At 41.9% G+C, this 13,666-nt stretch overlaps 1 protein-coding gene across 1 annotated transcript in view; it reads right to left on the bottom strand.

Annotated features, from left to right (window-relative positions):
- Nucleotides 1-13,666, bottom strand: part of LOC102754628 (multiple epidermal growth factor-like domains protein 6) — a 113,460-nt gene that overhangs the window by 80,699 nt on the left and 19,095 nt on the right. Inside the window, exons 8-10 of the mRNA XM_015564186.1 lie at nucleotides 12,715-12,843; nucleotides 8,399-8,533; nucleotides 3,743-3,874 (exon numbers count right to left, since the gene is read on the bottom strand). Of these exons, the coding sequence (XP_015419672.1) occupies nucleotides 3,743-3,874; nucleotides 8,399-8,533; nucleotides 12,715-12,843 (396 nt within the window). The remainder of the gene's footprint in view (nucleotides 1-3,742; nucleotides 3,875-8,398; nucleotides 8,534-12,714; nucleotides 12,844-13,666) is intronic.

Genomic DNA, 13,666 nt, shown 5'->3' with positions numbered 1-13,666 from the left:
AAACAGAAGAAAACCAACTTAAATGTGAAGAGCAACAAGCTCAGTTAGACTGGAGGAAAACCTCCCTATTTGGGTTTCACACTTAATGTCAATTCTCCTGACATTACACATTCTTCTAAAACATGAATCTCAATGGCCTCAGAATAGTTTACTAATGTGTTATAGAATTATTTTTAATCATTCTCCTGATAGATATTTAGGTTGCCATTATTTTGTATTTTATTATTATAAATAATGCTGGGATGAAGAAAAATTTATCTAATTTTTCAAACTACTTGGTAAAATGCCATATATGGAGAGTGAAACTGTCCTTGCCTGAGATGGTACTTTCTTATCGAGGGTGTGAGAATAACTATGAAGCCATAGCTGCCGCCTTCCTCAATACTGATTAGGGAATGCAAAAAAAAAAAAATACAACCTATAATAATACAGAGTGTTTTCTGACACAGTGAAATAAAACCCTTCTTAAAAAAAGAATTATTTTCCCCAAGTAATTGTATTTATAAATTTAAAAAAATCAGAATTTATATAAAGCTAATATCTTTAGAAATAGCTTTTTGATCCTTCCTGCCTCTAAAACTTATTACCTTGTATAGTTTATAAGCATTTTTGCAGATCATTATGTTGAATAACTGGGTTTTAAAATTCTATAAGCATCATAACAGGATATTTAGAGAAATGTATGCTTTTCTTAAAACACAAACCCCTTTTTAAATGCCATGCATTCTTTGGGGAGTATGCACAAAGCATTTTTAATAAGTCCTACCCTTTGGTTCCATTCATTTTACTAAATATATTAGTATAATGATTATATAATTTGTCTTTTCTGTTTATGTGTGTAAAATCAGATAATAGCACATAACACAAAAACTGAATGGGACTAGAAGGTGGGGAATATTTTTGCCTATTCTATTCAATACATTATCTCATATTAGGTTGCCAACAAAATTAAGACCCTACAATTGTCATAAAAAATCTCGCAGCGCTATCATGGTATACTCTGCTGGGGTTAAAATCCTAGAATGGAAGAGAATTGTAACATAATTATTACATTAATATTTTAAAGAATGAACAGTTTATCTCTTCACTAGTTTTTAAATAGTCTATTTATGTCACCATGACAATTGGAACAGTATAAACTTTGTCACTATCCGCTTAATAATTATTCCATTAAAGTTGAGTTAGACAGAAAATGTCACTTCACTGTGGAAATAGCAGGTAACTACCTTTTGAATATGTAAATTCTTACCTTTAGGTTTTTTTTTTTTTAAAGCAAACAAGTAGGTTAGGGCTAGCCAGCTGCTGCAGCAGCACACTTTACACTGTTAGAAATGTTTGTCAACTGAGCCAGAATAACAGTCCCAAAGTAAAAACCACCTAGTTATATCCAGAAAAGTCTTCGGGCATGGACATTGTCCTTAGGGATAACAATGCATTCCCAAAATGGTCAGATGATGAACTAAGTGCTAAATACCATCCTGGTATTACATTTAATATTTACATTTAGGCATCTGGTTTTACTTGCTTCCTGGTTTATAGAAAGTTCTAAGCACTGAAAGTTAATTCAAATCACTATTTTCACCTCCTAAAATCAAAGATCATCACAAACAACAGACTTATCCTAACCTTTATTAGACATATTTAAAAGAGCAATGTAAAAATAATATTATAATAACTATACATGGTGTCAGATGGGTATCAGACTTATGGGGTGATCACTTTGTAAGTTAAACTTGGACATCTGAAGCTAATGTAATACTGTATGTCAATTGTAATGGAAAAGAAAATACCAATATTAGCATCCAGCCCACAGCTTTCCTGAAGCTCTCAGGTCCCACTGTGGATAGAGTAGAGAAGGTAGAACAGGCAGCGGTAACAGGTAAGGTAAGAATCAGAAGCAAAAAAGGAAGCAGCAAGGTAGTAGTTCTACTGGCTCCTTGAAACAAATTCATTTTATCTAATGACTTTTTATCAGTCTATAATTTGTTTCCACTCTGCACGAATTCATGCATGGGTGGGGTCCAGCTGGTCCTGTCCCAGAATGGGATGGGGGGGCAATAAGGGGTCAGTGGCCTGGGGGAGGGTCCATGGGTGGCTGGCTGGCTGGCCCTGCCCCTGATTGGGGAGGGGGGCTGATCTGGAATAGGGCCGGCCAGTGGGAAGGGCTGCAGGAGGTTGGCCGGCTGGCCTCACCCACAGATAAGGCCACAGTGGGCATCATAGCAACCGGTCATTCTGGTTATTCCAGTGTTCCAGTGGCTGGCTTTTGATATATATTGATACTAGAGGCCTGATGCATGAAATTTGTGCACTCAGGGGGCAGGGGGAACCTCAGCCCAGCCTGCACCCCCTCGCAGTCCGGGAGCCCTCAGGGGATATCTGACTGACGGCTTAGGGAGCGGGCCTAAGCCGTCAGTCAGATATCCTTAGAGTTGTTGCGGAGGCAGGAGAGGCTCCTGCCACCACCATTGCACTTGCCAGCCATGAGCCCAGCTTCTGGCTGAGCGGTGCTCCCACTGTGGGAGTGCACTGACCACCAGGGGGAAGCTCCTGCTTTGAGTGTCTGCCCCCTGGTGGTCAGTGCACATCATAGCGACCAGTTGTCCCACCATTTGGTCGATTTTCATATTAGCTTTTTATTACATAGGACTAGAGGCTGTATAATAGGCCTTCCTTTCCCTTGGCTGCTGGCACCGGTTTTCCTCTGGCACCTGGCACCCAGGCCTTCACTCTGGCTGGGCTCCAGCTGGAGCCAGACCTGGGGCCGTGAGGTTTTCACTGCTCCATGGGCCCCACAGCTCTGACAATGGTCAGTCTTTCCTGGAGAATTTAAATGAGGCATTAATATCTTTGGAGAACTGTGTGGGAATATTTTTGCTAAGAACAGAGGTAGAGACTAATGTTACTTTGAAAATATATATGTTCTTATTGATTTCAGAGAGAAAGGGAAAGGGAGAGAGATAGAAACATAGATGAGAGAGAATCATTTATTGGCTGCCTTCTGCATGCCCCTTACTGGGGAATCAAGCCCGCAACCCAAGCAAGTGCCCTTGACCAGAATTAAACCTGGGACCCTTGATTCCGAACGCCAACGCTCTATCCACTGAGCCAAACCACCTAGGGCTAACAGATTCTTTAGAGTGCCTCTCATCTTAGCATAACTTCAAATACTGTGATAACTTGGTTGCAAAGATGGCTGCAACCTTATCTTCTAGCTAGCAGATCTTCTGCAATGTGATTTTACCACTACTCTGATCAGAGGTAGAATCTGGCCTTCTGATTTGTTTTAACCAATAGAATGTGGCAGAAATGATGATGTGTGGCTTCTGAAGCTAAGCTTCTGACACATTATGGCGTCCACTTTCACACTTTGGGGGCACTCCTTCTTGGACTCTTGTTTTGAGATTGCCATGCTATGAGGAAGCCCAGGCTAACCTTATGGAAATGCCATATACGGGAAAGGCTAGATTCCCTGACTGAGAAGGCCACTCAATCCCATTTCCCGGATAATGTACTAACTGGAAGTAACCACCAGTGACTCCAAGTTAGACCGGCAGGAGAAGCATCTCATCAACCCACAAGATCAAAAGAAATAAAAAATCATAATTTTAATAGGTAATTTAATAGATAATTGAAAGATGTGCCCTATCAAAACACCTCATAGATCAGTTAGAAAAAAAGCATTTATAAAGCTAACAACTTTGTTGATTTGTTGGTTATCTTTTCTAGATTAATGACTTACGTGTGGTGCAGTCTTTTCCTGTGTAACCAGGAGGGCAGTCACAGTTTCCAGTTTTTTTGTTACATTGACCTCCATTCTCACAGGGTCCACAGGAGACCTGGCACTCTGGTCCCCAGAGTCCATCAGGGCAGGCTTATAAAGTAAAAAGACAGAGAGAAAGGAGCTAAGACTTGTAATAAATCAAGATGGTCCCAGGTAAGTGAGTTGGAAAAGTGTTGCATGTGTGCGCGTGTGTGTATGTGTGTGAGTGAGTGCATGTGTGTACCCCTGGGCTGCAAACAAAGGAACATTTGAGTAGCCTCCAAGGATTTCTAGCACTTCCAAAAATATTCCCTGAAGAAACCAACATGATGCTGTATCTTGTCACGTTGGAAACACAGATACAGAGTTTGTGTTTTTGCTGAAAATGTGGTTTTTCAGACAGTGACAATGGAAGCGATTTTGATATATGTCTTTGGAGGCAGTTGCACAGAACAAAACCTGAAAATGAGATGTAATTTGTAAAGGAAGCTTAGGAGGAGTGATGCTAGGGAAGCTGTCCCCAAATGGTCTCCTGAATCCTTTCTCCTAATCTTTGCTTCTATTGTAAGCCAGAAGAACCACCCCAGGGACTTCTAATTTGTGTATTTTATAGGAGCAAACAACGTACAAAGAGGAGAAAGTGCTGCTTTGTTGAAAGCCTTTGAGCTGGAAAAGAGGGCTGATGCTGCTGGGATCTCTGAGGGCTCGGATAGAGGCTTCAGCCTGCACCCTACCACCAAAACCACTGGAATTAGGAACCTGGTAGAAAGCATTCCTTTAACACGGAGACAATGGTGAAACTTTTCTAAACACATCACAATTGTGGGAAGTTACATCAGACCAAGTTAGCCTGTGAAGTATCTTCTTTCCTGGGCACCGTTTCACTGAATAACAGAATTATTAAATTTCCTGGGATGTTTAAACCATTTCTGGCTCTTATCTCTTGATCACTTACTCTGTCCTGTGCACTTTACATACATTAGCTCACATTTGCATAAGAATTACTATATGACATAAGCAACTTTAGCTTCATTTTAAATAGGAAATTGAGGCTGGGTGAGGTTAAGTGACTTACTCTGGGCCAAACAGCTCAGAAAGAGCAAAGTTAGAATCGAACCCAGATCTTCTGACTCGTGTCACTACAGCAAACTTAGGCTGCAAAACTAGCCACTCAGCACCTGTCAAGTCAATTAACTGAGAGACACCAGAGTTCAAATTTGAAGTTCATTCAATGTGGAACGACTGTAACCTAAGTCTGTCCTTATTATAGTGATATAAGGGTCAAATAAGCCTCCATAGATGGACTCCAGGGCCGGCTGGGCCAGAGTCCTCCACATTCAGAGGTCTGCCTGCAGCTGGGGTCCAAAATGCCCCGGGCTACAAACTAATCAAAACAAAAACATTGGCTGGATTTTATTTCCCCTCACTCTCATTTTTGCTCTTTCACAGATTCCTGTAGATACTGGCTCTCCTGCTCTTAAAAGTCATGACTGATGGGCTGAGCGAGACCTGGTGCTGATTGTGGAGAGCACTGTTCATTAGTGCCATTGAAACAATTTGCCGCCTTTAATTAACTATTCATCTGCAATCGAGACTCAGGGATGAAGTCAAGATTTTTAAAGACATGTCTGGCTCTAGGAGCACTTGAAAAAGGGAAAGAAAAACAGGCCTGATTTTCATCATGCCCATGGTTTGGAGAGCTCTTTTTGCCTTGATTTCAGCTGCCAATCATGGTGATCCCATTCACCCACTCCGGTCTGATTCATAATTTCATTCTGTGGTTAGACACAAATATCAGAATTGGACAAAGTTATCTGATTGAAAAATAATATGTTTTTGAGAGATTATGGTGACCTCTCTATTTTGCTGATTTGCATATACTTTCAACTCATTTTTCTTCACAGTGGGAATCTCAGAGCATGTTCCAATACAGTATATTCAGCAGCTGCTTTAAGAGAATGTTATCAGAATAAATTAACTTTGCCCAGGTGTGTGTGTATATGGTATTGTCTCCTCATGCATTGCCTTCCAGGCCATGGATTCTCTGGTGGGGATGGGAATAAGGGGCTGACTCTAGCCTTAAAAATCAGTTGAAGCAGAAGGAGGCTGAGAGATTAGCATGGGACCCACTCTTACACCATGGAAAACACATTTGTGTAATATCAGGGTTCTGGCCCAAGTACTTTTCCCCATTGCTTAAAAAGTCACAGTCCAGCTCCCTAAATGGCCCTCGCTCCATGAAATCTAGATGGACATTGCTGCTTACACACACTAGTTCTATAGCCACAGGATGACCTGGGAGACCTAGAGCACTTTCTCCCTTTCAGTCACCTCCAACAGGCCCTGCAACTCTCAGAAAATGGTCATGAAAGGAGCACTTGTGATATACAAAGGCCAAAGACAGCTCCACACCCAGGGCCTGTTGCTGTGAATGGACGATCAGGTGTGATTATCTCCTTTCAAACCTGATGGGGCAGAAATAGAATATCGGGGGTCAGCTATTATTGTAAGAAGTATTAATCATGCTCTGTTAACCGTGATTGTGTTGTTCTGATTAAAGAAGGCACATTCTAACCTGGCTGGGAGTTGCACACAGGAGCTGGGAGCTCACTTGGAAATGCAGCCCATCCTCCCCATCCTGGAGCTGTCTAGTATCATGGAAAGATGAAAAACCTTGTTGTAGAAACCAGAGCACTCAGCCCTTTGCCTATCCTCAGGCCTTTGCAAATATCCAGCCCACATTACCTGTAAACTACCCATTTCCCATGCCCTTTTGCCTACTTCCCCATATAATCTTCATCTTTCTACCCAATATAAGCAGCTGGCTTATGGTGGAGGACAGAGCAGATTTTTGTGGATGACCTGCTACTCTCCCATATTGTCAGCATTATTGATTCAACACTGTCTCTTGTTGAATTGGCTCAAATAGTGACAGGCAGCTCAGACCCTTGATTGACTGGTTATAAAACCACCAAATGTCCTCCTGATTTAAAAAACATTGCTCTTTACCCAGCTGGCGTGGCTCAGTAGTTGAGCATCAACCTATGAGCCAGGATGTCACTGTTCCATTCACAGTTTAGGGCACATGCCTGGGTTGCAAGCTCAATCCCCAGTGGGGGTTGTGCAGGGGGCAGCTGATGGATGATTTGCTCTCATTATTGATGCTTCTATCTCCCTCTTCCTTCTTCTCTGAAATCAATAAAAATATATTAAAGTGGGAAAAAAGATTGTTCTTGGATCATGTCAAAGGCAAATAGTTCACCTTGCTGTTAGTTATGATCACTTCATTTGTTATATGTTCCGTCTTGCTGTGATAATTTCTCCTGAATAAAGCAGTGCCAAGTGCTTAATGCAGAATACATGATACCATGAGAAAATATCTATAAAAAATAAAATTAAAGATTCATTTTATGTATTCAGTTCAAAGCACACTTATTGACCAAGTCCTGGATGTCAGGGTTGTTCTAGGAGTTTGAGGACACTTTGTTGAACAAAAGGAACAGCTACCCTTCTGTAGTGATTAGCTTCTAGCAGGCAAGACAGGCAATAAATATTAGACATAATAGTAATTATAGGATATGTTATGTTTAAAGATAAAAAGCACTTGGGAAAAAATAATAAGAGTTCAAAAAGACATACAAGTTGCAATTTTAAGGAGGGTGGTACTGATGAGGTTCAGTGAAAAGGTGGCCTAAGGCTTGGTGATAAAGTGGAAGAACCCTGCAGATACCCAGGGAGATGTCCATGAGACCACAGTGGAGACAGCCATTTCTAAAACACGGAATACCCTTTCCAAATTTTCTATGCACTGACACACTTATATCAACATATGTTACTTATAATTGGAATTAGGATGTACATAAACTTTTATATTTCTATATTTATTTAAAAAAAACTGCCCAAACCGGTTTGGCTCAGTGGATAGAGTGTCGGCCTGCGGACTGAAAGGTCCCAGGTTCGATTCCGGTCAAGGGCATGTACCTGGGTTGCGGGCACATCCCCAATAGGAGATGTGCAGGAGGCAGCTAATCGATGTTTCTCTCTCATCGATGTTTCTCTCTCATCGATGTTTCTAACTTTCTATCTCTCTCCCTTCCACTCTGTAAAAAATCAATAAAATATATTTAAAAACAAACAAACAAACAAAAACAAAACAAAACTATGTAATACTTAGAAATATGCAAAAGGACCACACTGATAACTAGATTTAAATTTTCCAACATGTTTCTGTGGTTAGACTTTTGAGGTGTATTTGTTTGAATGATCTGTCTTTAGATATAAAGAGAATTATTTTTTTTTACTCTGAAAGTTAGCAGTGCCCTTGGTTGATTTGTTCACCTCAAAGAAGGGACGGACCAGCTTTAATCTTCTTACGACAAGGGTCTCTGCAAAGTGATCTTTCTTCCCTTCCTTGCCCAAGCTCCTAAGGGGACAGCTAAAGCAGAGGCTGAGATGACAAGGTTAAATAAGGTTATTGCCCTGTGTCTCAGTTTCCTCACCTGCAAATAGGGGATTAATAAAGCTTACCTATCTCCTAAGAACACTGGCGGATGAAATAATTAATGATCAGATGGTGCTGAACAAAGGCTGAGCATTGTTATTAGAGAAGAAAGAAAATTGAGCATCAGATTGTACCTTTCTGGCATCTGTTGCCTTGGTAACCAGATTTGCAGGTGCAACTGCCATTTTTGGCGCTGCATTCCAGGGTGTTCTCCTCCACACACTGACATTCGGAAGCGCAGCCAGCCCCATAGGCCCCCTTGGGACAGTCTGCAAGCAAATTGAGGCAAACTGTCACCTGAAAACCACACCTTGGTGTGTTTTCCACATTGTTAGTGCACAGGCATGTAGTTCTGCAGGGCCTGATTACAGGGAAAACGAGGGTATCATCCTAACTGCCAAAAGAAAAAAACAAAAAACGAGGGAAACAAATGTCTTTCAAATCAGGCAATTCATTTGCTTTTTGGCAAGTGGATGTGAACAGTGAAGCCTGCACTACTTAAAAGGCTTTGCGGCTTCTAGTAGAAATTGCTTCTCAATGTGCTCCATTGGGGCCCATAGTTAAAATTCTCCAAGGCCTGCAAAGGCCTGCCAGGCCCCATATTCATCCTGCCACAGCATGGAGATGATGGACAAGCACTGATGTGAAGCTCACCATTGTTCCCCTTCCCTTTCATTACATGGTAATCAGAAATACTTTTACATTCTGTAGATAACACAAAACTTTCATCCTGACAGTAGCATTATCTTGGCTACATCTTTGACAAATGGTGCTTGCCTTCCCTTCACTATTTTCCCCATGCAATCAGGTTCTACAAATGGAATGATAGCACAGGAAATATCACTTGAAAATCCTACCTTTGCATTCAGGAAAGCCTACCCTTAGGTCTCTCTTTGAGGAGTTACTTACAGTAATTCAATCCCCTTTCCAAAATACACCTCTGGCCATTTTTTCTTCCCCCCCTTACAGATGTCCAAGGGACTTATCAAGTAAAAGATCCTTCAAGTGCCCTCCAGGCTCAAGGTAATTGTATTGTATGCCTATACAGGCTTTTTCTGGTGAATGGAAATTAACATCTTCTAATATCTACTACTAGAGGCCCAGTGCATGAAATTCATGCACTGGTAGGGTCCCTAGCAGCTGGCGGCTGCCAACTGGGGCCTCCCTCCCTTCCCCCGGCCAGCTCCGCCCCCTGGTCAAACTCCCGGATGAACTCCTGGTCGAGAGGACAATTTGCATACTATGCTTTTATTATATAGGATTATTAGCAGAGATAATTGAGAGTGGTGGTTACAATGCATGATGTAGGGTGATTCTTGTCCCTGCCAGGATGGACAGGGTTAACTCTAAAGCAGAACAGATTAACAGGGCTCCTTTTTCACTGTTAATATTATCTCATTTGGATGATAAATTATACTAATCCTTGTTCATCTTTCCTGTGGCTTCCAAGTATTGAGTTCTTCCTCAGCCCTACCATCCCCAAGGTCTCTCAGTGAGATTATCTTCCTTGGTGCAGGCCTCTCCTTGTTCATCCCAGAACTCTTCCCTGCATTGACTTCCATGCCCTTGCTCTTTCTGGCCCAGCATCCAGAATAGTGGCTCAGTGGACAGCTCAGGCACTGAGTACTTAAAATGTGACAGGTGGGTATATCAAGAACTTATCACTGGAAATGTGACTAGAAAAAAAAAGGACAAGTGGGAGAAGTAACTTCTTTAGTCAATCCAGTGTTTACTCAGTGTTATACATTGAAATATGTCCTCCAAAAATTCATATGTTGAAGTCCTTACCTCCAGTACTTCAGAAAGTGACCTTATTTGTAAACTACATCATTAATGATGTAATCTATTAAAATGAGGTTATACTGAAGGATGGACCTCTAATCTGATAAGGCTGGTGTCCTTATACATAGAGGACATTTGGACACAGAGATACTCATACAGGGAGGATGCCATGTGAAGACTGGAGTTATACTGTCATAAGCGAAGAAAGCTAGGATAGAGGTCTGGAACTGACCCTGGTGCCTTCAGAGGGAGTATGGCCTGCTAACACCTTCACCCCAGACTTGTAGCCTCAAGAACTGTGAGGCAATAGATATCAATCAGTGAAGGCACTCTGTTTGTGGCACTTTATTACAACAGCTCTAAAAAATTAATATAGGTTTTCAAACTGAAGCTTCTCAGGGGCAGGCAAGTGGCATTAATAAATGAGGCCTCACATCTAAGCAAAAAGTATTGAAAAATTGAAAAGTGCATATATTTTTGAAACATGGTCACATTCAAAATGCTAACTACTATTACCACCACCACCATTTGCTCTTCAAATATTTGACCAGATGAGTTATGATTTTAATGTGTTTTTTTTTGCCAAAATATCTAGTATTGCCTTATAAGATATTCAAAAGTTATTGCTACAAAATGGGATGTACCCTGTCATCCCAGAGCAACGATTTTCAACTGGTGTGCTGCAGGAATTTTTAAGACATGCAATACCTGACTATTTAGTCAGGGGCTGACCCTCTTTTCCCTTAGATTGTCAAATAATTTTAAAAAAATGACACAGCCAACACAACAACAGCTCTCTGGTGTGAATGCCCAGTCTTGAACTATAAATATAGAGGTACTAGAATAGAATTGCATCTTATTGGTCATGTCACAAATAAGGTTGCATCTGATTGGTTAATTCTTGGTACCAGAAATCCTTATATACTAGGTATAAGTATAGGCACCTGATTTTTTTTTTTTTAAACTCACTTTGGAGCAAAAGGGTAGGTAATTACTATTATTATTTTTGGTAAACCAATAAAAAATTATACCTATTTTTTTGTCACATCACCAAAAAAAAAATATTTGTTGGTGTCTTGCAGAATTTTAGTAATTAGTTTATGTATGCCACTAGATGCAAAGGTTGACAATTGCTGCCTTGGAGGAACAATAATAGAAATGATGTTATCTTTGTTTCTAGGTGAGTTTTCTTCTCTTGGCATATTCTAGGAGGTACATGATGTTCTGGGACAGGCCCTCTGCACATGCATGTTTCAAATTTACCCCTGCCTTCTCCCCTTCTCTTCTATATTACTAACCCAAGCCAGACCGTTCCTCATTACCCAGGTTTAGCTTTCCATGATGCCTTCCTGGCTCTCTATTTGGAGTCACAATTTACTGTCTGTTTTCTCAGGACATACCTTTATAAAATAGACAAAATCCATGGATAGTCAACTAAAAATGCATTATAAAACTCTAAAAGGTCTCTGTTATTAAGAAACTAGAGGATCAGTGCACGAAATTCATGTGCGGGGAGGGGCAAGGGGTGTCCCTCAGCCCAGCCTGCACCCTCTCCAATCTGGGATCCCTCTCACAATCCAGGACTGCTGGCACCCAACCACTTGCCTGCTTGCCTGTCTGATTGCCCTAACCACTTCTGCCTGCCAGCCTGATCACCCTGAACCACTCCCCTGCCAGCCTGATCGATGTCTAACTGAACCACTCCCCTGCCGGCCCAATTGCCCCTAACTGCCCTCCCTTGCTGGCCTGTTCACCCCTAACTGCCTTCCCTTGCCAGCTTGGTCACCCCTAACTGTCCTCCCCTGCTGGCCTGGTCCCCCTCAACTGCCCTCCCCTGCAGGCCTGAAACCCCTAACTGTCCTCCCCTGCTGGCCTGGTCCATCCCAACTGCCCTCCCCTGCTGCCCTGATTGCCCACAACTGCCCTCCCCTGCCAGCCATCCTGTGTTCACATGGGGGTGGCCATCTTGTGTGTTGGAATGATGGTCAACTTGCATATTACCTCTTATTAGATAGGAGGATGGGTCATGGTATTTCTGAGGTCCACTTGGGAGGACTTTCAGAGGAGGGCACACAGAACAGGTAGAGGAACAGGGTGGAGAATGTTTCAGGCTCGCAGGTCCTCGCACATGGCTACAAGATGGGATGGTGGGCACCCAGAGACGTCCCATTAAGAGAAATCCTATAAGCTACTTAAGAGACTGAAGTACTCATTGGTGATTGTGTGTTCTCACATCTTTTGCAAAACATGATTGATGGCCAAAATGCAAAATAAATAGCCTGTTGCAGAAATTTTAGGGAATGATATTGTTATGCACTAGAACCCAGAAATAATGGAGACTTTTTCTGTTCATTTTAATATGCAGCTGCCACAAAGTGCCAAGCCTCCTTCTAAATGAGCTAGTAACATTCCTTTCTCAATAATTAAGGTAAACACTAATGAGAAAAACACGTAAAGAATTCAGAAATAGTTTTCTTTCATTCATCAAAATCTAGAGTCTCTAAAATAAGAAGTCTAAACAAAGACTAGAACATAAATTGTCACATATACATACATATATGTGTGTGTGTGTAAATTGTGGTTTTAGTCTCTTCCTTTTTCTAATTTTTGGTACTTTTCTGAGCCTCCTTGCTTCACACAGAGAGCAAATGTAGTGCCTGTGACTTACTCAGATGACAAAACCTCCCATAGCGCCCTGGCTCACACACACAGGCACCGTACACCCTGTGGCAATGGCCATTGTTGGCGCAGTTACATTTCCTTTTGCAGTTCTTCCCAAAGAGTCCTTTAGGGCATCCTAGAGGTGGGAGGACAAACACAGCACACATTCACCCATAGGCAAAACTTGCTAGAGCTGCTGTTACATGAGATAAGGAGCTCGCAAAAGGTGAGATGTTCCCAGTCTGGGTGGACTGAGGCTGCTGAGATCTTTTAAAACTTACCCTCTGCCTAAATTCTATAATGATTGGACACTCCTGTCAAATTAAAACTCCAAACTTAACAAGACTGTGAGCCTCTACTTCGACTGCCTCGTGCAGCACTACTACTCTCCGAAGGACTTTTACTCCCCCAGCTGACCTGGTTCCTCTAAGGCACCTCACTCCTACCCACTTCAGAGTCTGGACATGCTCTTCCCTCACACTTTCCCTGTCTCATGCCCCTCATTTTGCAAGCTTCTGCTGCAGTGCACCTTTTCTAGAAGTCGCTCACACTGACTGTATTTTCCTCATGTTCTGATCACAAAGCACACATTACCATATCATAATGTGTGGCCCAGTGCCTTGCAAAGACTTTATATAATTTGAATGAATGAATATATATTATCCCGGGGAATGAATATTTGGGATGCCAGTAGGAGCCTTCATGTAACTCTCAAGAGAGTGAAGTAAACTTGGCTTCCATCTCCCCAGTTCCGTGATCTGTGGGACCCTAATACACTCCTCATGATCTCTGGCAATCCCTAAAGACATATCTTCATTGACTATCTGTCTTCAGCTCTTGGGCCTGGGAAAGCAGTTCACTTTTTGGCTTTATCAACCTATGTAGAAAATGTGGCCTTTCCCCGGGTCTCTATGAAAAACCCACACACAGCCTCAGTGGCATTTTGTAATTTCATTCAT

The sequence above is a fragment of the Myotis davidii genome, unplaced genomic scaffold (genome assembly GCF_000327345.1).
Source record: "Myotis davidii unplaced genomic scaffold, ASM32734v1 scaffold115, whole genome shotgun sequence".
NCBI classification, from domain to species: Eukaryota; Metazoa; Chordata; class Mammalia; order Chiroptera; family Vespertilionidae; genus Myotis; species Myotis davidii.
This window is presented reverse-complemented; position numbering and strand designations above follow the sequence as displayed.